Genomic DNA, 21,414 nt, shown 5'->3' on the forward strand with positions numbered 1-21,414 from the left:
GTTGACAGGGTCTGTGCTAGAACTGGTCTTGGGGTAACTGTGGTAGGTTTTCCTTTTTGTTTATCTTATTTTTCACAACGAACGCTTATTACCTGACAAGGAAAAGTTTACTTTTAGGGATATGTGCTGGAATTGGCAGTATTCAGAGTCATGAAAACATGAAGCTTAATTGAGTTATGTTCTCATTTAATTGCCTTAGCCTCCGGCTGCACCAACAAGTAGGAATTATGCGGAAATGAGGGAGAAGCTTCGTTTGCGGCTGACCAAGAGGAAAGAGGAACAGCCTAAGAAAGCGGACCAGCTCTCTGAGAGGGAGGGTGTGGTTGACCATCGCAGGGTGGAGGACCTTCTGCGGTTCATAAACAGCTCTGAGCCCAAGCCAGTGAGCAGCACCCGAGCCGCCAAGCGAGCCAGGCACAAGCAGAGAAAGGTGAGCGCGCCACAAGGTGCTGCCGGGGGCGGCGGGCGGGCCTCGGGGCCCCATGCCCACCATGCTGCCACGAGGGCCCCGGACCGTCTCTGTGTCCGTGGCAGGAGCCGGGCAGAAGCCCTATGTTGTATTTTCAGGACACAGCTTCCCCTTTTTAAAGTCACAGGTTTGTCAGTGGATCTAAAGCAGGCCTTTGGGTCCCTATGCCCAGCGGGGGTGCCGCAGCAGACCCACGACCTCTGTCTGTGGAAGAGCCTTCCTTCCCAGGGAGGTTGAGGAAGGAGCCCCTGGCTGGGAGCCAAAGGGGGTTCGCGGTGGGCTTTGGGAGACTGCGGGGAAAGAAGTTACTTCGACATGCGGCTGGGACAGGGCTCTTGGCACAGCGACATCCTTGGGACCTAGTCCGAGGGCTCCTCCCGTCCCCTCGCTCCTCGTCCCCCAGCTGGCAGAGGACGATCAGGCAGAGCCATCCCGGAAGAGGGCAGGCACGTGGCATCGGAGCCCCGGGTGGAAGAGTGGGATGGGGGGCCGTCGCGGGCAGCCCTGGGCACCTCACTGCAGGGCATGTGCATGGGCTGTCGCGAAAGCAAGTGTCTGCCGTGACTAGACGGGTTGGGCCAGCGGAGGACACAACGTGCAGAGACTGTCCGCTAGCACTTCCTCTTAGTGCTGCAAGTGAGGGCACGGGCCGCGTCTGCCCTTCTGTGTGCCTCAGCGCCCTGGGGCCAGGCCCATGCCAAGGCCATCCTGGTTCCGGCCTCCTACAGAGGCAGACCGTGGCAGATGGATCCGGGCTGTGCAGAGGGAACCTGGAAGGGCACAGGCTCTGACAGCGGGAGGGGTGGCGGCTTCGGGAAGAGGCGAGGCACCTGCGAGGTCCCACAGAGACAGAGTAGAAGCATTCCCCAAGTGTGTCAAAGTGGGCCACCCAGCAGGAGCCCTGTTGGGCTCCACGGCCCCAGGCGAGGTGGAGTTGAGGGGCTCTGAGGAGAAGCCTGCTCTGCACCCGAGGAGCCCAGGGTCTGCCGAGCCCCACTAGGGCGGGGCAGTGAGACATATTCCCCACCAGGAGTGTTCCACCAGGGCCCACTCATCCCGTGTGCTCTGTACCCAGCACCCCGTCTTCCAGAGCGGCTCGCAGATCTGCTTCGCGTCTGGCTGACGGGCTGGTTGTTGAAGGCACCGTGTACCTGGTTTTGAGTTCCCTATAGATTCTGTCTTGTGGCCGATTTACCCCCCGACCTGCTGTGGGGGGCGCCCTGCTCCTAGACGCTGGGATACCTGTCCAAAGTAGCACCCACAGGGGCCACTCCGGGAGCTGCCTGTGGCTGCTTGCCATCTCCAAGGCTTCTCTTTTAACAGGTGGAACCAGGATTTTAAATAAGTTTTACCTGAATTGTCCAATTAAGTTTTTTTAAAAATCTGTCATCAAATTTTTAACATGATTTTATGTTTAAGTTTTTCACAATTACAAGTAAATTGTCTCTTAAAAATATTGCCTACTGAGATGTTGTGAAAAATCATGTAAACCCGGAAGGACTTCTAAGTGCAGATGTGTTTGCCAAAGTTTGGTCCTGGAGCCCAGGGATGCAGAGAGCCCCGCCTCTCGCTCTTCACGGCTTCTGTTTGTTGTCAGAGCAGAAGGAAGAGTTTGTGCCGAGGCTCCTGGACTGTGTCTCGCCAGTGAAGCACGGTCTTCGCCAGGCATGAATATTAACGTGACGCCACGCTGGAGGGCAGAAATAGCCAACGTCTGTTTGCCGTGTGACGTGGAATATATTAGCATGCCATTGGCTCTGTGACCCTGGTGAAAATATGTTGAGGCCTTTGTTGATCTGCTAGGGTGGGAAAAAGGAGTCGCGGGTTTTTCAGGGCAGCGCGCACTTCTGACATGTGGATCCACCGGCCTCGCCCGCAGAGGCGCACTTGCCCAGCTCTGGTGGCAGGGGCACAGCCGTTAAACCGCCATGTGATCGGTGTGCGAGGCTGGTTCTCATCCAGACGTCACGCTCCAGCGGGAGGCCGGCACAGGGCAGGGGCACCGCAGCTGCCTTGACCTGTTTCATAGAAGTGCCCAGCCACAAGCTCAGAGGCCGTAAGGAATGGTTTGCTAAGTGGCCCCCGCCACCACCACCGCCTCCAGTAAAGTAATGAGTGTATATACCTGGGTAGAAAGATTAAATCTCATGATTCCAGAGAGTAAAGTAATTTGGGGTGAGTGTGTTTTAAGCTTTGGGCTTATTATATATCCCCTTTCGGAGTTTATGTTCTTATTATATAAATTCGTTTTACAGTTACTTGTTTTCTGTGCGTCTTCATGTTTAGAACACTTGCTGTTGTCTTAAGTTGCCTTCTTTCCCCACGGCAGCTGGAAGAGAAGGCGCGCCTGGAGGCAGAGGCCCGGGCCCGGGAGCACCTGCACCTCCGGGAGGAGCAGCGGCGGCAGGAGGAGGAGGAGGAGTTTCAGCGGCTTCAGGAGCTTCAGAAGCTGAGGGCTGTGAAAAAGAAGAAGAAGGAGAGGCCAAGCAAAGACTGTCCCAAGTTGGACATCCTTGCTAGAAACTTCCAGGCAGCAGCAGAGTCTGTACCTAACTCTGAAAACATGCACAATGGCTCACTAGAGCAAATGGAAGAACCAGAGACCTCACCTCACTCCCCTTCCAGACACGGGGACCACTCAGAGCCTGGGCCGGGGCCGGGGGCCGACGGCGATGCCACCGACCCCATGGACGCCAGAGACTCCAAGCTCCTCCTCCCGAAGGAGGTCAGCGGGAAGCAGCAGGAGCCGCTGTCTTTTCTCCTTGACATCATGCATCAGCACAAGGAGGGGAGTGGCAAGCAAAAGCTCAAGCAGACCAGTAAGGCCAGCAGCGAGCCGGCAAGAAGGCCGGCCGAGCCCCCCAAGGCCTCCGAGAGCCAGCCCAGACCCCGGCCCCAGACTGAGTCGAAGGCAAAAGTCCTGGACCTCACTCCCCTGGCAGAGCAGAAAAGAGAGGAGAGGAAAGTCAACAGTAACAACAATAACAAAAAGCAGCTGAACCACGTCAAGGAAGAAAGGTTGAATCTGGCCCCCCAGGAGCCTGCCTCCCCCAGCGAGCACCCTCAGGACAGCAAGCTGGTGCCCGCAGACTCTCCTCAGCCCAAGGGCAAGAGCAAGAAGAACAGGAAGAAGAAAGGAGACAGAGTCAGCAGCTCAATCGGTAAATACGGAGTTGGCGGGGAGGGGGGGGAGTGTGGCTGGTGCCCCCTGTCCGGGGTGCTACCTTGTCCCTCCTGGCTTGTGCTTCTTGTGGCTTTGTCACTGCAGTGAGAGACGGTGGCCATTGTTTGCTTTTGTTAGTTTGAAATAATTATAGACGGACAGAATTCCCCTACACTCTGATTCCCCAAAATCAGTGTGTTACCACATTGGCTTTGTCTGTCTTTTTCCCTCTTCTGTTTTTGTGAAGCAAAGGAGAGAAATTTCAAACATGAAGCCCCTTTACCTTTAAATACTTCACTGTGTATTTCCTCGAAACAAGGATGCTCTCTCACAAAACCACAACACAGTTATCAAAATTAAGAAATTAACACTAGTGCAATACCGTGACCTAATTATATAGGCCTTAACTCCTGAAGACGGAGCATCGAGAGGGTCCTCAGTGTGGTTTGCATTTCCATTTTTCTCTAATTACGGGGAGGTCATGTTTTTAAGAGCGGTTTGTCTCTTTTTTGTGAATTTTCTATTCTTATATTTTTTTCTCACTTTATAATTAGGTTTTTGGTCTTCTTAAACATGGTCTTAAACATGTTCCCATGTTTAAGAGTTTTTCACGTTAGAGATACTAGCCTTTTAACGTGCTCCCAGTTCACAGGTTGTCTTCAGCCTTGCGGAAGTGTTCTCTGTCGCTTTTATGTAGTCGGTTCGTTGATCTCCTGTTGCCTCTGGATTTTAAATGACAGTCAGAAAGCGTCCCTCTAGCACAAAGGTGGAAGAGGAGTGTGCCTGTGTCTTGTAGCATTTGTGTGGTTCCGCCTTTTTCATGTAGTGCCTGGTACATTGGAGTTTGTTCTTGTGTATCCTGTGAGGCTTGGGTCCAGTATATGCTCTTTCTTTAAATGGTTAGCCTGGTGGCCCAGCATCAGGCATTAAAAATTCGTCCCGGGGTGCCTGGTGGCTCAGGCGGTTAAACATCCGACTTTGGCTCAGGTCATGATCTCACGGTTTGTGGGTTCGAGCCCCACGTCGGGCTCTGTGCTGACAGCTCGGAGCCTGGAGGCTGCTTCGGATTCTGTGTCTCCCTCTCTCTCTGCCCCTCCCCCTCTCACGCTCTGTCTCTCAAAAATAAACATTAAATTTTTTTTTTTTTTTTAAGTTAAAAAAAAAAAAATTCATCCTGCCCCAGTGATTCAGGACATCTCCTTTGCTCCACACTAAATTTCTACTCTGGAATTTCTGTTCTTTTCCACTTTGCTTTGTCGTGTGCTGTTGCCACACTGAGTTAGTTATTTGGGGAGCCCTGTGTGTTTCAGTGAGGCCTCTCCTCACAGGTGTTTTCCAGCATCGTCCTGGCTGTTTATTCCTCTCTGTGCTTCCATGTGGACTTCAGTGTCCGCGTGCTGGGGCCATAAAAAAAGCTTCGTTGGTATCTTTATTGGAGCTGCATTAAATTTATTCATTAGTTTAGGGGAGAATTGATGCCTCTCTGAATTGACTGCCCTTTCCAGATGTAGGAGTGTTTCTCCACTCGTTCAAGTCCACTTTTGTGGCTTTTAGGAATGTTCTGAAATTTCTCTCGTAGATTGTCCACATTTCTTATTGAGTTTCTTGCTCACTACGTATTCGATCTTCCTCGTTTGCAGTGTCATTGTGGGACTCCTCACCGTTATGTCTTCTCGCTGTGCGCTTTATGTGCATTAGCCACTAGTCACACGTCACCACTGAGCACGGGGAATGTGGCTGTTCCAAGTGGAGGGTGTTGTAGTGCAAACATACAGTGGATCTTGAAAGCCTTGTATGAAAAGAATGAATATAAATACAAAATACAACAATGTAATTTCTGTACTGATTACAGGTGGAAATGATCGTCTTTTGGCTATATTTTAATTGAACGAAATGTATGTTACTAAAATTAATTTTACCTATTTTTAATTTTGTTATTGTGGCTACCAGAAAATCCTAAATTATATTTGTGGCTCACGTCATATTTCTGTTGGATAGTGCTGCTCTGAGTGGTTGTTTGTGTACACAAAAGCTATTGATTTTTGTATATTAACTTTATGTCTTCTGTCTTACTGAATCATTTTATTGTTTGAGTGTTATTGTTGATTCTCTAGGGTTCTCCAACTGTTCTATCGTATATATACAAATAGAGAAAGCTTTATTCCAACTTTCCCAAGTCTTACCCTCCCAGGGTTTGATTGTATCATTCTCAATCTTAACAGAAATGTCTGGTGTTTCCACATTAAGTCAGATTCTGGCTTTAGGGTAAGGTTTATATATCTTATCATTTTGAGAAAATATGCAATGAGTCCTACTTTTATGGAGTGGTTTTTTTAATCAGGAATGGGTGTTGAATTTGGTGAAAGATTTTCTGGAATCTGTGGACATAAATATGATTTTTCTTCTTATACCTATTATATGATTAGGTTTCCTAATGTTGAAGCAGGCTTGGATTCCTGGAATGAAGCCCATTTGCTTGTAGTGTATTGTATTCTTTAGTTTTGGGTTCTGTTTGCTATGATTTTAGTTAGCATTTTCATACCAGTATTGATAAGAGATACAAGTCTGTAACTTTTTTTTTTTTCCCTGCTTCCTGTATTAGCTTTGGCTACTAGTATCATATTTCATAAAGAAATGTAAAAAATTAGGGTTTCTTGTTTGTTTTTCATTTTCAGTGTTCTAGAACAATTCACTCTGCATTGAGACTATCAAAGCTTTCAAGTTCTGAGAGAAAAACTCCTATGCAGCCCTTTGGGCCTGGTGCTTTTTTATGGGCTAGGTCCTTGATAATTTTGTCTCTTTTCTGAGAAAGATAGAAATGGAAATTAGTTTATTTGGCATTGCTGTTTCTAATGAGGTTAATTTTAGTAAACTGTATTCACATAGTAAATTATTTTTTCAGCTAGGTTTTCCAACTTATTTACGTAGATGTGTGCAAAGTACCTTATTTTTAAAAATTTATTTTCAGTGGCTATTTTCCTCATCATTATTTATGTTTTCTCCCCATTCTGTTTCATTCATTAGTTAATAGTTTGTCTATTTTGGGGACGCCTGGCTGGCTCAGTTGGTAGAGCATGTGACTCTTGATCTCAGTCAGGGTCGTTGAGTTCAAGTCCCATGTTGGGTGTGGAGCCTATTTAAAAAAAAAATAGTTTGTCTATTTTGTTATCTTTTTTTTTTTTTTTTAACCAGCCTCTTGATTTATTAAATAGGTTTACTGTTGTTCTAATACCTCATGAATTTCTGCTTTTTATCTTTATTTTCTTCCTGTGCTTTCCTTTATTTTCTTGATTATTTCCCAACTTTTTGATTTGGGAATTGAGTTCATTTGTTTTCATTCCACCATTTTTCTTGATCAAAGTATTAAGTGCTTCAGATTTTTCTCTGATCATTCCTTTAAATATATTTCATAGTCTGATAATGTTTCCATTTTGGTTTTTTGTTTGTTTTTAAGAAATTCAGTAATTTCTTTGTTTTTATCCCTCATTCACTAGTAGTATAATAGGTGACTTTTAGGTTTCTGGGTGGGAGAATTGTTTTTGTATGTTTAATAATTTCTAGGTTTTCTGCATTGTGATCAGAGTTTGTTGTTTGTAATATTTTTGTTTTGTGGAATTTACGGGTATTTTTTTGTGACTGTTCCATATATATACTTCAGATAAAAGTGTATTTTTTCTGTTATGGGGAAAATTGAATATGTATGTCCCATCATGTATCGATGAGTTATAGTAAGGGTTAGGTCTTCTGCATCCCATACTTGTTTTTTGTGCTCTTGACCTGTCTTTTCTTATTTATTATTAATGAGTTTCTATGTTGTATTTCTTGCAGTTTTGCCTTATAAAGGTGGTGTTTATGTTATTTGGTGCACTATAAGTAACTATATATGTTATATAACTATATATATATAATTATATGACCGTAACAGCTAACTGTAATATCTTCTTAGTGAATTGTGGTTTTTAGTACTGAAAAATATCCTTCTGTTGTGTTTTTGTGCTTTCGGCTTGGCTTCTACTTTATTTAAGATGGTGATCGTTGCCCTTTTTTTGTCTCCATTCGCCTGGCGGGGCCCCTCTGTGCTAACCCCTTTCTGAGTCACTTAGTGTTAGCTCATTCTCTGATTTTAGGTAGCACAAATCTGAGTCTTGCTTTGTGAGCCAAATGGAAACTCTTATCTACAGGTGAGTTTGAGCCCATTCCCATGTGTTATTACTGTGTGCTTTGTGTCAGCTCTGATTACAGTTTATAATTACTCTGTGTATTTTATACTTACTGTTTCTTTTTCTATGTGATGTGTTTCCTTAGCTTTTATTTGTAAAAAATCATTGGTTTTCACGACACCTGGCAGTCTTGTCTGAGTGCATTCCTCCACACTTGCACGTCTAGTGCCCCGTCCTTGCTTTCCTTCCACTGCTGGCTCCACGGGAAGTGCTCTGACACCCACTTATTGCTGGGGCAACAGTCTGTGAGCCGATCCCATTCTTTCCATTTCGCGGTCCCTTCTCTTCCCGTGTTTCAGCCGCATTATTTCCGCTGTGTCAGACACACAGTACTCATAGGTCCACAGCTGATTACGTCCCGTGCTTGTGCTGGTCCTCCTGTGAGGTTTTCCCAGCCCTCTTCTGGTTGGGTGGAGCTTGCTCTTGGGCGCGTGTCCCCAAGTAAGGGTCAGGGGCACAGAATTCTCTGAGCTTTGGCAAAGCGGAACATTTCCTGCACTCTTAATGATGAACAGACAGCCTGGCTGGATATGAAATACTTGGGTCATACTTTCCACTCTGATTAATATAGCTTTGTTGTGAAAAATGCCTTTGTGGTACTGAAGCTGGTCATGGTTCTCTTTTTTCCCTTATACCAAGATGTGCAATACTGATTATTAGTTCTAATCAGAAAAAAAGAATATAAGGAATTTGCTTTATTGGGATACCTGGGTGGCACAGTTGGTTAACCATTCAGCTCTTGATTTCGACTCAGGTCACCATCTCATGGTTTGGGAGATCAAGCCCCTCATCGGGCTCTGCGCTATTAACCGGAGCTTGGGAGTCTCTCTCTCTCTCTCTCTCTCTCTCTCTCTCTCTCTCTCCCTGCCCCTCCCCCTGCTTGCGAGAGCGCTGCACTCAAATGAAATAAACATTTTTCTCAAATGAAATAAACATTTTTTTTTTTAAGGAAAAAAAGAAATTGCTTTATTAAGGCAGCTTTCCTAGCAGATGTACCTGCTCTGTCTGCTTTTGTGGTCATTCCTCTTCTAGAACTGTTAATGGAATGACTATTGATTAGAGATTGTTCCTACCTTAGACTTCACTTTCATTGTATCTGTAAACACCCCTGGGGCTCCTGGGTGGCCCAGTTGATTGAGCTTCCTACTCTTGATCTCAGCTCAGGTCTTGACCTCCGGGGTCCTGAGTTCAAGCCCCTATTGGGCTCTGCACTGGGCATGAAGCCTACTTTAACAAAACAAACAAACTAACAAACAAAAAAACACTCCTGCCCCATCTTGCTCTTCCTCATACGTCGGTGTTGCCTTGAACAGGGCGTCAGCGAGTTGAGTCGGCAGCCAGACGAGCGAGGTCTTCTCGATGTCCAGACAGAGCCCTGGTCAGAGTAGTCTTTGTGGCTGGGGGAGGGATGGACTGGGCCGTGGAAGCCAGGCAGCTGTGACTGGGCGTGTTGTGAGGATGACCGTGCCGGCTAGTGAAGGCCAGCACTGAAGCAGTGGCAGTGGATGGAGATGGGGGAGTCCCTGACTTTTCACAGAGCGCTTGCCCAGCACCTAGAGAGTGTGACGTATGGGCAAGGGGGGATGGGAGGCTCACTGTCAGGAAAGGAGCAGGCTTGCAGCGGAGTACGGGGACCCACCGTTGCCTGTATTGGGGGTCAGACGCCCGAAGGCGTGTGTTTGCGGGAGGTAGCTTTATAAGCGTGGAACCCAGGAAAGCCGTCTGGGGCAGGGGTGGAGGTTTGGTGGTGTCGGTATCCAGGTGGAAGGAGGGATTGGGGGAGTTGCGGAGGAGGAAGGCTGGGAGTAGGAGGGCCTGGGTCTGGCAGGGGCAGGGGGCTGTCTGTGCAGGAGGGGCTGTGGTCACGCAGGTCCCGGCAGGGAAGCTCTTCCCTGCCGTTTCTGTGAGCTCACGGATGTGAGGGCGCTCTGCCTGGTGGCAGAGGTCGTCAGTGGCGCTAGCTGCTTACGCAGGGGAACCATGTCTTGTGCTACCGTGGAAGTGCCCCAGTGGTGGGGGGAAAGGTGTGTCTGTCTGTTAAAGATTATAAAAAATTGCCCCATGCCAAAGTCTGCGGGAAAGCAGACACCCTGCACCCTTCTTTGATGGGGCTGGCTGTTGTGCCTGCACTGATGGTCCCGCGCGAGGCCCAGACAGGGCCCAGGAAGTGCCCGGCATCCCACAGGTACCAGATGGGGTGGGCAGAGCAGAAGCGAGAAGTTGAAACCCTCAAACTGGCTGAGATTCCAGGAGATGGAATAATCCCAAATCATTAGCCTCCCTGCTGTCCTGTTTTCAAATTGGGTGATTTAACTGCAAAGTGAAAAAGCAGCCTTGCTTTTTTATTGGAACAGCCTGAAAAGTTTTTGATGATGTTTGTGGGATGTTGCATATGTAAACCAAGTGTCTGGGAGAGCCATCTTCCTGTAGAGGTTGATGTCTGGGACCGGGGTACAATTGTGCCCTCTAACTGTGAGGGACAGCGTTTTCCTCCCCTTCATGCTGCCCTCTGGGCAGCTTCTCTATTCACTAGTGCACTCCTGCCCCCAGTAGGGACTTAGGGCAGCCTCTGGGCTCACAAGCACTTGGGTTTCCAAGAGTCTTCCGAAGGGCTCTCCCATTATGGAGATGTGTCAATTAAAGACCGGTCCCTTGGGGATTGGGTGTCAGCAAATGGGCCTCTTCTGGTGGGACCTGCAGCGACAGCTGCTTTGCTCAGCAACCACGTGAGTTCCCCGATGTCCAGGTTGGACCTGGATGTCCACAAGCACGTGGGACACAGCTGCCCTCTTTTAGCTGTTTGTAAAATCTCATCTTGGAGAACATTTTCAGTTTGCGAAGCTGTTAAAATTAAGTAGAGTAAAGCCACGTGGTTTCTTCTCTTGTAATCTGACTTGCCTTGTTTCTTTCGTTTAACAGATGATGTCTTTCTGCCTAAAGATATCGACCTAGACAGCGTGGACATGGACGAGACAGAGAGGGAAGTGGAGTATTTCAAAAGGTAAATGTTGGGGCCTGTGTCTGAAGTGATGTGGGTTTACGGCTGCCATACACGACCCTCCCATGGCGTTGCCAGTTGTGTGGGGCACAAGTTCTGTCATCTGGCCAAGGAGCCTGGCTCCTCAGTAGCATTGCAGCCCTGTGACGGCCTGCCACACATGTCCCTCCATAGCCCCAGCACGCACACTGGCCTCCTCACTCCCGCTTGCACCCAGGCGCTTCTCCCCTCCCTTCTGTGTGAAGACTGGTTTAGGACAGTGGTTCTCGACGTGCTCTAGACCAGCTGCACCAGTGGGGCACGCAGGCCTCTCCCCACACCTGCAGGGTCAGGCGCTGGGGAGGGACCTGACGTCTGTATGATCCCAAGCATCCCTGGTGACCCTCATGTGTGCTGACACTGAAACATTCTGTATGGCGTGCTTTTAAGGAGAAAAGTAACATTTTAGATATTTTCTGTTTTCCTGACGAGCATCAGACTTTATTAGTACTGTGTTCGATAGTATTTTATCTTCTTTGTGAATTTTGGCAAGCAAATTTTATTTTAAAGCTCCTTGTTCCTTCTTTGTTAGTACTTTAACTTCTTTGTTTCAGGTAACCACATACACACACACACACACACACACACACACACACACACACACGGAGCAGTGTGTTTGCTCTGAATTCTAATTGTTCAGGATAGGATAGGATAGAAAAGAAGTCTAAATATTTCTGGAAATTATATTTATTATGTAATTTGTGTATGTGTGTGTATGTATCTCAGCAGACGGAATAAAGCATCTGCTAAAGTTGGACATGTGTTCATTACAAAAACTCTTAAGTAGGACTACCCAGGCACATCCTTAACATAGTAAAAGGTATCCATAAAGTACAACAAATGCCATCCTTACAGTGAAACATTAAAAACTGCCCCTTGAGATTAAAAAAGAAAAAAGAAGAGAAGGATGCCCATCATCACAACTTCTGTTTGCGAAGACGTAAGAAGAAAAAAAAGGATAAGAATCAAGGAAGAAATGGGATTGTCATTCTCAAGTGGTACAGATGTGTTTGTACAAAGTCCAAAATGACCTATAGGTAAATCACTTGCATTAGTAAGAGAGTTTGCCCTGAAGCTAAATTCTGGGGAGCAAGGGATGGAATAGGGACTTTTCTTGGATAAAAGCAGAACTTTGGAGGGAAATTTTCCCAAGGTAGGTCTTTAGGCCTCATATATTTTTGAAATCATGCATGTGCTTATAAACAGAGATTATCAAACGCCCAAGACCTGGGGAAAACAAACATCTAGAAATGAAAAATATAATTATTAAAATCAAGATCTTAATAGATACACAATAAACAGCTTAGACACTGCTGAAGAGGGAATTCGTGAATTTGAAGAAATATCTCAGACATACCCCCCCGAATGCACCACAATTCAAGGAAAATAGAAAATATAAAAGAGGTTAAGAGACATGGAGGAGAGAGACTGAGTCTAACATATACATTTAACTGGACCGCCCCCCCCCCCCCCCTTTGGAGAAGATGGGGACTATAGAAAAGCAGTATGTAAAGAGAAATGGTGCCTGGGGACTCTGAAGAGCTAATGAGAAATCCAAAGCTACAAATTCAACAGTACAACATATACCATTAGGATAAACCAATAAAAATCCATTCCTCAACATAGCAAATGTAAAACCCAAAGACCATGGAGTGATATTTTCAGTGCTGGGAGAAAATTGTCAGTCTATAACTATGTTTCCCACAAACCTATTCTTTAACATAAAAGAAAAACTACAGGAACTTGCTACAAAAACATCTGCATAAAAAAAACATCTGGGGCGCCTGGTTGGCTCAGTCGGTTGAGCATCCGGCTTCGGCTCAGGTCATGATCTCACAATTTGTGGATTCGAGCCCCGCGTCGAGCTCTGTGCTGACAGCTTAGAGCCTGGAGCCTGCAGCCTGCTTCGAGTTCTGTTCCTCCCTCTCTCTGTGCTCCTCCCCCGCTCGTGCTCGCGCGCGCTCGCTCTCTCTCTCTCTCTCTCTCTCTCCCTCCCTCTCCCCCCCTCCGCTTCAAAAATAAATAAAAGCATTAAAAAAAAAAATCTAAGATTACACTTCAAGAAAAAAGATTGATCTTAGAAAGTCTGATTTGCAGAAAGGAGAGAGAAACAGCCTGATAAATGTCGGTAAATAAAATGCTTTCTCTGTAACAAGCCAGTGGACATCATGTCTGGAAGAACCGCCGTATTGAACAGAAGCTTGTGAGTTAGTGTGAAGTAGAGCTGAGTATCCTCGGGTTCTTTTATCGGGTATTTAGCAGTTAAGTATTTCGATCTTTTTTAATGTGTATTTATTTGTGAGAGAGAGACAGAGCGTGAGCGGGGGAGGGGCAGAGAGAGAGGGAGACGCAGAATCCCAAGCAGGCTCCAGGCCCCGAGCCGTCGGCCCAGAGCCCCACGCGGGGCTCGAACTCGGGGACCGTGAGGTCGTGACCTGAGCCGAAGTCGGACGCTTACCAGCTGAGCCCCCCGGGTGCCCCACCAGCTAAGGATTTAACCTTCAGACTCTAAGGTGAAGGTGATACAGTTTCACAAGCAGTCCTTAAAAGAATAGAAATAGGCTGTATAAATTGCTAATCTATAGAAGGGGAAAAAAAATCAAAACTCAGGAAAAACAAATGTAAAGAAGGTACAGTAAACAAATTTTAAAAACACGAGAGACACAAGTTCAGTTTTACCAGCAACCATTATAGATAAAAAGTTTGTCAGATTGTGTTAATAATTTTACATACATATATACATACTTACACACATGCACGCACACACACACACACACGTACCATTTACAAGAACACACTGAACATACCTAAAACGATGAATAGAAAGGTGGTGGAAATAAAGAGGGAAAAGGAAGCTACTGTACGGTTATGTTATTTATTTATTTATTTTATTTTTAAATTTAATGTTTATTCAGTTTCGAGAGACAGAGAGCAAGCAGAGGTTGGGCAGAGAGAGAGAGGGAGACACAGAATCCGAAGCAGGCTCCAGGCTCTGAGCTGTCAGCACAGGGCCCGACGCGGGGCTCAAACCCACGAGCTATGAGATCATGACCTGAGCTGAAGTCAGATGCCTAACTGACTGAACCACCCAGACGCCCCTGTATAGTTATGTTATTATCAGACAGAATGTTTTAATGTAAGGGACAGATGAAGGTTGCCGTACAGTAATAAAAGGTTCAGTGTGTGAGGAAGACATAGAAATTTTAAACTAAGTACTTAATGAAATAGTTTCAAAATACAAAAAGGAAAATTGTTTTGGGCTGCACGGAGAATCAAATCCACTCTTCTTGTAGGACATCTCAGACTCTTTCTCTCTGTGGCTGCTCGCTTGAGCAGTGCAAGCGCCCACAAGGATGTGGGGGATCAGCAGAGCTTGGCCAGCAAGCTGAGTCTAATGAGTACAGATGAAACTGTGTCCAGGAACCGGGGTCTGTGTTCTTACGCACACAGGGAACGTTCACAGAAGCAGAACACTTGCGGGGCCATGGGAAGCAGGGCTCAGAAGTTTCAGAGAATGAACGTGCATAATTTGTGTTCTCTGCCCGTAACATGTTTAAGTCGGAAATGTGCAACAAGTAAAATTTTAAGTCCCTTAATATTTGGAAATCTGAAAGTATATACATGTAAATAACTCATGGGTTAATAAATAAGAAACCACAGTAAGACATTTTAAATACACAGAGCTAAAAGATAGGGAAAACGCATATGAAAACCTGTAGGATGTGGAAAAAGTTTGCTCTTTCAGTGAAGCCTTGAATGCTGCCAAGTGAGTTTTTAAAACTGAAAATAATGAGTTAGGGATTTCATTTGAGAAATTAGGGAAAGAACAACCAAATCCAAAGAAAGTAAAAGGAGACAATACATAAAAGAAAAATAGTGAAATAAAAAACAAATACAGAGAAGATCAACAAAGCCAAAATTTGACTCTACAAATATTAACTACATAAATGAACCTTTGAGAGACTGGTCAAGAAAAATGGGAAAAACAAAAAAAGACACAAAAGAATATAGTAATTAGATGGAAAGGAACCAGGATGTCAGTGATTATCAAAGTTGGACCACGGCTGTGTCCATTTCACTGCACTCGATTTTGTGTGGGTCTAAATCTTCCATAATAAAGAGGGTTTCTTTAATTTCATGAACATGTAAATGGGAAGGATGGCATAATTAATAACTACAGGTGCTGCGGTAATTAAGATACAAGAGGACACTGGGAACAACTACATGATTAATTTTAAAACTTAGGTACGAAATCAACCCAATAAATAGCTTGAATGATCCAGCAACCATCAAAGAAATCAAAGCAGTTATAAGTCTTCCCAGTGAGAAAACTATATTCTGACGGTTTTGCAGAGAATTCTCCCAAAACCTCAAACAGATTATCCAAGCTTATACTGATTCTACCAGAGAATGGAACAGGACTCCCCACCTCATTTTATGAGAGAAGGAAGAATTTTATACCAAAATCTGCTAAAAAGCAATACAGAAAACATGAAAAATTACAGATCTCTTTCAGTCATGAATACTAGATGTAAAATCATCAAGAAAAAGTTCACATCAAGAAAAAGTTCAAATCCAACAGTATTTTAGGAAGCAATATACGACCAAACAGATGTACCCCAGGGATGAATTCAAGGAGTATTTAATATTAGGAAATCCACAAATGCGATTTGCTAAACTGATATATTAACGAAGAACCATATGATCATTCCATAGGTTCAGAAAAAACACTTGATAAAATCTTAGCACTCTGTTAATTAAAGAGGAGGAGGAGGAGGAGGAGGAGGAGGAGAAGAAGGAGGAGGAGGAGGAGGAGGAAGAGGAAGAAGGAGAAGGAGAAGGAGGAGAAGAAGGATAAACTAGCAATAGAAGGAAATATCCTTAACCTGAAAAGATTTACCAAAAAGAAGAGAGAGAAAAGAAATTCACATGGAACGTTTTCTGAAATGGGAAACATGGAAGCACGTGCAAAACAGAGGTGCTCTGTTTCCACTTCTGTTCAACCTTAAATTATAATTCCTAGACAGCAGAATAAGAGAAGAAAAGAAATTAAAGGCTTAAGGAGTGGAAAGGAGGAAATAAAATTCCATTTTACAGATGATCTAAGGGTCTACAAAGGGGATTACAGAAGAATTTAGTAAGGATCAGTGTACAGAAGTTACATTTCTCTACAGCATCCATAATCTGAAAATGTAATTTAAATAAAGACAGCATCTATAATAGCACCAGAATCTGTGCAATGTCCATGAATAAACCTAACAAAAGTTGCACAGGACTTATGCATAGAAGACTTTGAAACGTGACTGAAGAACACTGAAGACCCAGGTCCTATATTCATTGACAGGAAAAGTCCGTATCATAAAGCTGTCGTGTTTCCCAAAATTTATCTGTAGATTTTAAAACCCAAGAAGAATTTTACAAAATTTAGCGTTTTTAAAACATGTTAGGATGGATATATTGTGCTTGCAGTCACACAATGAAATGCTATACAGCAGCGAAAAGGAGTGAACTAGAGCAGTCTGCAACGTGGATCTTACAAACTGAATAGTCAACAAAAGGCACAACACGAGAATGTATATAACACCCTGTTTATATAAAGTTCAATTTAGACACAACTGAAGTACATCTTTTTAATATACCCACCAGTCAGTCTGCCCAAGAGAAACAAGAGTGTATCCACACAAAGACGTACACATGAAGGTTTCTAGAAGTTTTATTTGTAATAGCCAGAAATGGGCGACAACCCAGATATCCACAGCAGATGAACAGAATAAACCATGCTCTGTCCATCTGGTGGACGCCACTCAGCAATGAGAAGCATCCTCCTGATGAAACACCATAGATGGATCTGAGAAGCAGTGTACTTAGTGCACAGGAGTGCATCCTGTGAAGTTCCATCTACATGAGATTCCAGAAAATAAGGTTCATCTGTAGTGACAGACAACAGATCGCCGTTTGCCTAGGGCCAGGGAGCCAAGGAGATGACAGACAACAAAGGGACACAGGAACATTGGGGGTTTCCTGGAGATGTTCTGTCTGAATTGAGGGGAGAGTATATTGTTTGGGAATGCTACACATAGATGTTAAGACTATAAAGAAAAGCAAGGAAATTATTGACATAAAAAGCCAGAATAGTGATTACTTGGAGCAGGGCGGGGCTCAGCTGTGGCTGAAGCAGGTGCTGGGTGGGGTTGCCTGGGTACTGGCAGCGTCCCAGGGCTTGATTCTCGTGATTCAGTGTTTGCCTTATAATTTTTCTTTATAGTGCACATCTGTTTCATTTATTCTTCCTTATGTGTATTACATTTATAAGAAACAAAAACAAAACAAAAAAACTTATAAAGGATTGATAATGATGCTCATTTTCTTGCCCATTTTAAAGACTTAGAAAGTCATGATTATTAAAACATCATGATATTCGTGTAGAATGTCGTGGAGCCCAGAAATAGGCTATACAAACACAGAGCTTTGGTTTATAACAAATGAAGGTGTGTTCATAAATGGGGCTGTGACATTTAAATTTGAATACTTAGCTCACACCATACTCAAAGGTCAGCTTTAGATGAGTTGAGATTCTAAATGTCAAAAGCAAGCCTTTTAATTTGGAATATAGGTGAATATCTTTTTGACCTCAGAGTAGGGAAAGATTTCTTAGAAACAACAACCATAGGGGCGCCTGGGTGGCACTCGGTCAGTTGAGCGTCCGACTTCGGCTCAGGTCATGATCTCGCGGTCTGTGAGTTCGAGCCCCGCGTCAGGCTCTGTGCGGACAACTTGGAGCCTGGAGCCTGCTTCAGATTCTGTGTCTCCCTCTCTCTCTGCCCCGTCCCTGCTCATGCTCTGTCTCTGTCTCTCAAAAATAAATGCTTAAAAAAAAAAAAAAAAAAACTCAAAAAAAAAAAAGAACCATAAGACAAAAGATTGATAAATTAAACAACATTAAAATCAACAGTTTTTTTTTAAGAAAGTGAAGAAATAGTATTTGTAGCACATCACAAAGGATTAGTATCAAAATATAAAAAAGAAACATTATAAAACAGAAAAAGACAAACATGTTGACAAACGGGCAAACAAAATGATCGGCGGTACAGAAAAGTGACCAGTAAACCGGCGAGGTCTTTAGCCTGAGCGGGAGCTGGGCGCAGAGGAGCAGCGGCTCTGCCCACCGCTTCCGGGAGCGCAGAGGGGCTCCAGCGACTGTGGGAAAGGGTTTGGCGGAATCGGGTAGAGTGGAAGTGGTACGTTTCACGGAGCCCCACTGCCTGCCCCACATGGGTGCGCATGTGCTCAGCCCAGGCCGAACCATGTGAGCACGGCGTCCACTTGTCTGTTCCCCGTGGTCTGCTCTTACGGCCTTGAAAATAACAAAGTGTGGCTTCGTGGAGGAATTGCACAACATAATGTTGAAAGAAAGCAGTAAGAAAAAAATAATAGACAGTATGGTTCTGTTTCTGGAAGTCCGTGAATCAGCACACGAAATACTGCTGCGGAACCATGAGACCTGGGGCTGATTATCACCTGTGGCAGGGCTGCCTCCTGGGAGAGGATAGCAAGGTGCTGTCGGGCTGGTGGTGTTGGGCTTCTCCACCTGGGCTGGGGGTGTGGTCACCCAGGCTTTCGTGTCATGGTTACCTGTGCACACGTGTTCTGTACGTGTGACACAGTCCAACTGCTGACAGCACGGAGGCCCGATGGGGAGGTGGTATCAGAGCATAAGGTGCAGGGGAGCCGGGTGTGTGGAGAGGGCTCGGCAGAGCCAGGGGACTCTGGGCCTGGGGGCCCCAAGGAGCAGCTTGGGCTGTGTGTCCTGTGCCCTGAGAGCCCGTCAGAGGGCTTGCTTCCGTTGGGTTGGAGCTCTTTGTGGAGTGGCTTGCAGCGGGGCCGTGCGTGACCCTTGTAAGCGTCCAAGTCGCTGCTCATGGAGACGTGTGGGGCACGCATGTGCCAGGGGGAGCCGCTGGGAGCGGCTGCGGGAGAAGGGAGATAGTAGAAGCAGAAGGGAGAGCTTCCGGAAGGTGCAGAAGGTAACATTGCCGGACTCGGGGTTTGACCAGCTTGGCCGGGGAAAGAGAAGTGAGGTTCAGGGCGGGGTGGGGGGGTACGACCCTTCTACCTGGACACAGACTGCCGGGCGAGCTGCACAAGAAATTGAGGTTGGTCGGTTTAACCACTGTGTAAACCAACACACTTCCACTTCAGTGGTGAGACAGCAGTAACCATTTTCAGGCTTAATTCAAATTTCTGCTACCCAGATGAGAGCTGGAAAGGTGAAAACTTCAGAAATTATGCCAAGTAAAGGCTTTTGAAAGAAAATGTTCTTCATTTAATACAGAATCGGCCACTGTCGCCTGGGAAGCAGGTGGCAAAGTGTGGTCTTTTCCAAGCCCTGTTTGGCATGCAGCGTGTGACCCAGAGCTGGAGCCCGGGGCCAGAGGCTGGCGCCTGAGGCCGCAGGCGCTCCTCTGCGCCCGCTGCGGCCCTGAGTGCTGGGTGGGCAGTGCAGGCAGCAGTGGGGCCGAGTCTGGCCATGAAAAGTCCCATTCCTCCCACATCGCGCTTCCCCGTGTGTTCGTGGATAAGTGAGGACGGGGGGATCTCTGTGACTTAGCAGGTGACAGAGGCAGGGTGGTGGCCGTTGGCAGAGCCACCTTCACTGACTCAGGCTCATCAGAAACTTTCCTTGGGCAGCAGCTTCCCTGGGGGACAAGTTGGAGAAGAAGGACAGGGGAAACCGGAGGACGCTGAGGGCGCTGGCCAGTGTCCTGAAGTGGGGGACTCCCTCCTGAGGGCCCTTCCCTACTCTGACCCCTCTCCCCACACTCCCCCTCTCCGGAGGACACTAGGCTTTGCCAACCACAGCGAGAACGTGGGCCGTTTCCTTCCGTGACCGTTTGGCTCTTTGTCCCCACAGATTCTGTTTGGATTCGGCTAGACAGACCCGACAAAGACTGTCCATCAACTGGTCCAATTTTAGCTTGAAAAAGGCCACTTTTGCCGCCCACTGAATGAGGACCGCCTGGAGAGGGACGCGCAGGAGGTGGGCCAGGCCTCGGAGCTGCTGTGCTTGCCCGGGGCTGTGCCGGGTGGGCCACCGCACCCGAGACCACCCCCAGACCGAGAACTCGCTGCTCGGCCCGCGTTGGTAGCTCGTGTGCGTGTAGTCTGTGAGCGAGGCTTCGACCACAGCGCTGCGCTGTCGGATTGGAACAGTGGCTCCCGCCAGTTTCCCACCACGCGGCCTCAGAGCCTGGGCCGTGGCCAGAGACGCGTTCCGTCATCCACGTGGCTCGTTGCCTCTGCATCTCGCCCTGTCCTGTCATCTGCCCCCGCCGGGGCACTGCCGTCACTCAGCTCTCGTGTGCCCTGCATCCCACCCGAGGCGGGCTGGGCGGGCAGGCGCTCTTCCGTTCTCCTCCACAATCTACTGTTTAAGAGTGTACACGTTGCGCTGTTTGTGTCTGATCCCCCTGACTTGTAGCCAGCTTGTGTAAGATCCCTTGCAGAATGAGAAAGTTCAAAAACAAAACCCCACCCAGTACTCACACCATCAAGTCTGTTAGAGAGTGTACGACTGTATTAACACGGAGGCCTGCCTGGCTACTTTTTTAACATATTGTTAAGTAATATTAAAATCATGTCTTTCTTTTTGAAAGATGGAATACATTAGTACAGCAGAAGACCTCGTCTGGTTGCTTTCTGCTGGGGCCCAGAGGGCGGCGGGGGTGGGGGCAGGGTGTGGGGCAAGCGGGTGGACCTCCCCACCGCCCGTCCTCCCTGCAGTGGTGTATCTGGGCCCTTCCGTGTGCCCAGGACAGAGCCCAGCCGGGTGACTCTGAGGGTCTGGTGTGAGAGCAGTGGGGGCACCAAGAAGCCGCAGTGGGGTGCAGGCTGCAGAGGGGACACCGCATTCTAGTCTGCGGGGCAGGGGAGGCACAGCAGCGTTGGGGGGGGGGGGGGGGCCCGGGGGGCTGGGACCGCACACGGCCTAATGGGCACGTGCCCATCCGGCTTTCAGGGAGTAAACTGAAACGTCACAAGCGTTAAATTGGGTATACATAAGGAACAACATGAGCAGGATTTCGGATGGAAAGGGGAATTCTGCCTTGGTTCCTTTCTCCTGAGATCTCTGCAGGCAGTTTGTGGGAGTCTCCGGTGGAACCGCCATCCTGTTCCCACCCACTTCCCGGAGCACCCCGGAGCCCCACTGCTCCCCACTCTTGGTAAACCTGCGTGTGTGGCCCGTCCCTGAATGAAGGGGGGGCAATGAGGGCCCCATTTCTGTGTGGAGACGGGGAGGGGGAGGCAGCCTCTGGAGATACTCTGACGGCTCCATCCACAGGACTTCTGGACTGACGGCCTGCAGGTGGGACAGAGCAGAGGCAAGAGGGACTCCTGGGCGGGACGGGGTCAAGTCTGGGGTGCTCATCAGAAGCCCAGGTGAGATGTCTGGCGCTGGGGATCGCTGCTCGTGGGCAGAAGGCCCCCCAGGAACAAGTGTGGACAGGTCGGGCGGGGGGCTGTCCGC

At 47.1% G+C, this 21,414-nt stretch overlaps 1 protein-coding gene across 7 annotated transcripts in view; it reads left to right on the forward strand.

Moving 5' to 3' along the window:
• FAM193A (family with sequence similarity 193 member A) overlaps positions 1–20,566 on the forward strand; it is a 163,555-nt gene extending 142,989 nt beyond the window's left edge. For all 7 annotated transcript variants that reach the window (XM_049630178.1, XM_049630179.1, XM_049630177.1 and 4 more), the window contains 4 exons: positions 200–430; positions 2,799–3,630; positions 10,772–10,853; positions 19,801–20,566. In XM_049630178.1, the coding sequence (XP_049486135.1) occupies positions 200–430; positions 2,799–3,630; positions 10,772–10,853; positions 19,801–19,894 (1,239 nt within the window). In that variant the 3' untranslated portion in view covers positions 19,895–20,566. The remainder of the gene's footprint in view (positions 1–199; positions 431–2,798; positions 3,631–10,771; positions 10,854–19,800) is intronic.
• Positions 20,567–21,414: the final 848 nt, after the last annotated feature.

This window comes from Panthera uncia, chromosome B1, assembly GCF_023721935.1.
Source record: "Panthera uncia isolate 11264 chromosome B1, Puncia_PCG_1.0, whole genome shotgun sequence".
Classification (NCBI taxonomy): domain Eukaryota; kingdom Metazoa; phylum Chordata; class Mammalia; order Carnivora; family Felidae; genus Panthera; species Panthera uncia.